Source organism: Lathyrus oleraceus, chromosome 6 (assembly GCF_024323335.1).
Source record: "Lathyrus oleraceus cultivar Zhongwan6 chromosome 6, CAAS_Psat_ZW6_1.0, whole genome shotgun sequence".
Taxonomy (NCBI): domain Eukaryota; kingdom Viridiplantae; phylum Streptophyta; class Magnoliopsida; order Fabales; family Fabaceae; genus Lathyrus; species Lathyrus oleraceus.
The window spans coordinates 89,029,563-89,031,437 of NC_066584.1; the positions used below are offsets into that span (position 1 = coordinate 89,029,563).

The 1,875-nt window shown below is 37.7% G+C and overlaps 1 protein-coding gene and 1 non-coding gene across 2 annotated transcripts; one reads left to right on the forward strand and one right to left on the reverse strand.

The window, feature by feature from the left end:
• Positions 1 to 295: 295 nt before the first annotated feature.
• LOC127094161 (uncharacterized) lies at positions 296 to 817 on the reverse strand. Its single transcript, XM_051033023.1, has one exon. The coding sequence runs from the start codon at positions 815 to 817 to the stop codon at positions 296 to 298; it is 522 nt and encodes a 173-aa protein (XP_050888980.1).
• A 520-nt stretch (positions 818 to 1,337) lies between these two features.
• Positions 1,338 to 1,444, forward strand: LOC127099885 (small nucleolar RNA R71). The gene has a single exon (XR_007794348.1). It is a non-coding gene; the product is annotated as a small nucleolar RNA R71 (small nucleolar RNA).
• Positions 1,445 to 1,875: the final 431 nt, after the last annotated feature.

Here is a 1,875-nt window from a genome sequence, read left to right on the forward strand (position 1 = left end):
CTTGTCCTAATTTGAGTTTTTCACATATGGATAAGGGCATTAAACTAACACTGGCTCCTAAGTCGCATAGAGCTTTGTCTATGACAAACTTTTCGATTATGCAAGGTATGGAAAAACTACTTGAATCTTTTAGCTTAAGAGGCATGCTATTTTGGATTATAACGCTACACTTAGTAGTAAGTGTAAAAATCTCATTATCCTCGAGCTTTTTCTTTTTAGATAAGATCTCTTTAACGAACTTAGCATATGAGGGCATTTGTGTAATAACTTTTGTGAAAGGTATAATGATATTCAATTATTTTAGAAGTTCTACGAATTTCTTAAATTGCCCTTCATTTTTAGACTTAGCAAGTCTTTGAGGATAAGGTATAGGTGGTTTGTATGGTGGTAGAGGCACATAAAGTTTTTCTTTCTCTACGGTCTCTTCATTTTTGTCTTCCTCTCCTTTATCCTTTTGTTTTTCTGGTTGATCATCGGTTGTTACCATTTCAGTTGATTTACCAAAGTTTTGATACATGGATGGATTTTGAAGTCTTGGGTCAATTGGTCCATCTAATTCTGTCCCACTTCGTAGCGTGATAGCGTTAGCATGACCTTTTGGATTTGGTTGAGGTTGACTAGGAAATACTCTAGATGGGGCTGCTATTACTGCTTGTTGTAAGGCTACTTGAGAAATTTGGGTTTCTAACATTTTGTTATGGGTAGCCATAACATAAAGCTTACTCGACATCTGTTTCATCAGCTCACTCATCTGAGCATTTTGATTAGCAAAATCTTTGTTTCGTTGAAATTGGGCGTTCATGAAGTTTTCTATCATGAGTTCGAGATTTGACTTTCTAGGTGCTTGTGGAGTAGCAGGGGATCCTTTTTGATAACCTGGAGGTACAACAGGTGTTAGGTTTGGTTCAAACAAAGCATTGTTGATTTTATAAGAAACGTTTGGGTGATTTCTCTAGCCAGGATTGTAGGTGTTGGAATATGGGTTTCTTTGGGCGTAGCTTACTTGGTCGTTAGGAATACCAGCCAATAGTTAACTTTCATCATTAGTATGCCCAGGGGTTCCGCATAAGTTCTCAATCTTTTAAGTAAGAGCACCTACTTTAGCATTGTCGTGGTTTATGCCATTGACTTCGTACATTCCGGTATTCGTAGTTTGTTTTTACGTAGAAGTTTGCTCAGCTCCCCATTGGAAATGGTTTTTCGCCATGTTTTCAATGAGTTGATAGGCGTCTTCATAAGGTTTGTCCATTAAAGTTCCACCAACTACAACATTTAAATTCATCTTAGTGTTGTACAAAAGACCATCATAGAAAGTATGAATAATCATCCATTGCTTAAGTCCATGGTGTGGACAAAGTCTAATCATGTCCTTGTATCTGTCCCAAGCATCGAAAATAGATTCATTATCTTTCTGCCTAAATCCATTGATTTGGGCTCTTAGCATAGCAATCTTGCTTGGTGGGAAATATCGCGCTACGAAAACTTTCTTCAACTCGTCCCATGTAGTGACTGAGTTGGATGGTAGATACTAGAGACAAGCTCTAGCTCTATCTCTTAAATAAAAAGGGAAAAGACGTAGTCCTATTGATTCAGGGCTGACACCATTCGCTTTCATTGTGTCTGTGTATTACACAAACACTGATAAATGAAGGTTCAGATCATCTGTAGGACTACGAGAGAACTAGCTTTGTTGTACGACTGATAACAACAAAGGTTTTAATTCGAAATCGTTATGTTCGATGGCAGGAGCAACAATGTTGTTGTGTGGTTCCTCCTGCGAAGAAACATCATAATACTTAAGAGGATGATTTTATGGTCCCCCAGCCATAACTGGTTCAGATTCTGATTTTGAATTTGGAAAAGGAAGATTGTACT

What these genes read in the sequence shown, in the direction of transcription:
- LOC127094161 (XM_051033023.1), bottom strand. Translation starts at nt 817, where the DNA reads ATGATAGAAAACTTCATGAACGCCCAATTTCAACGAAACAAAGATTTT.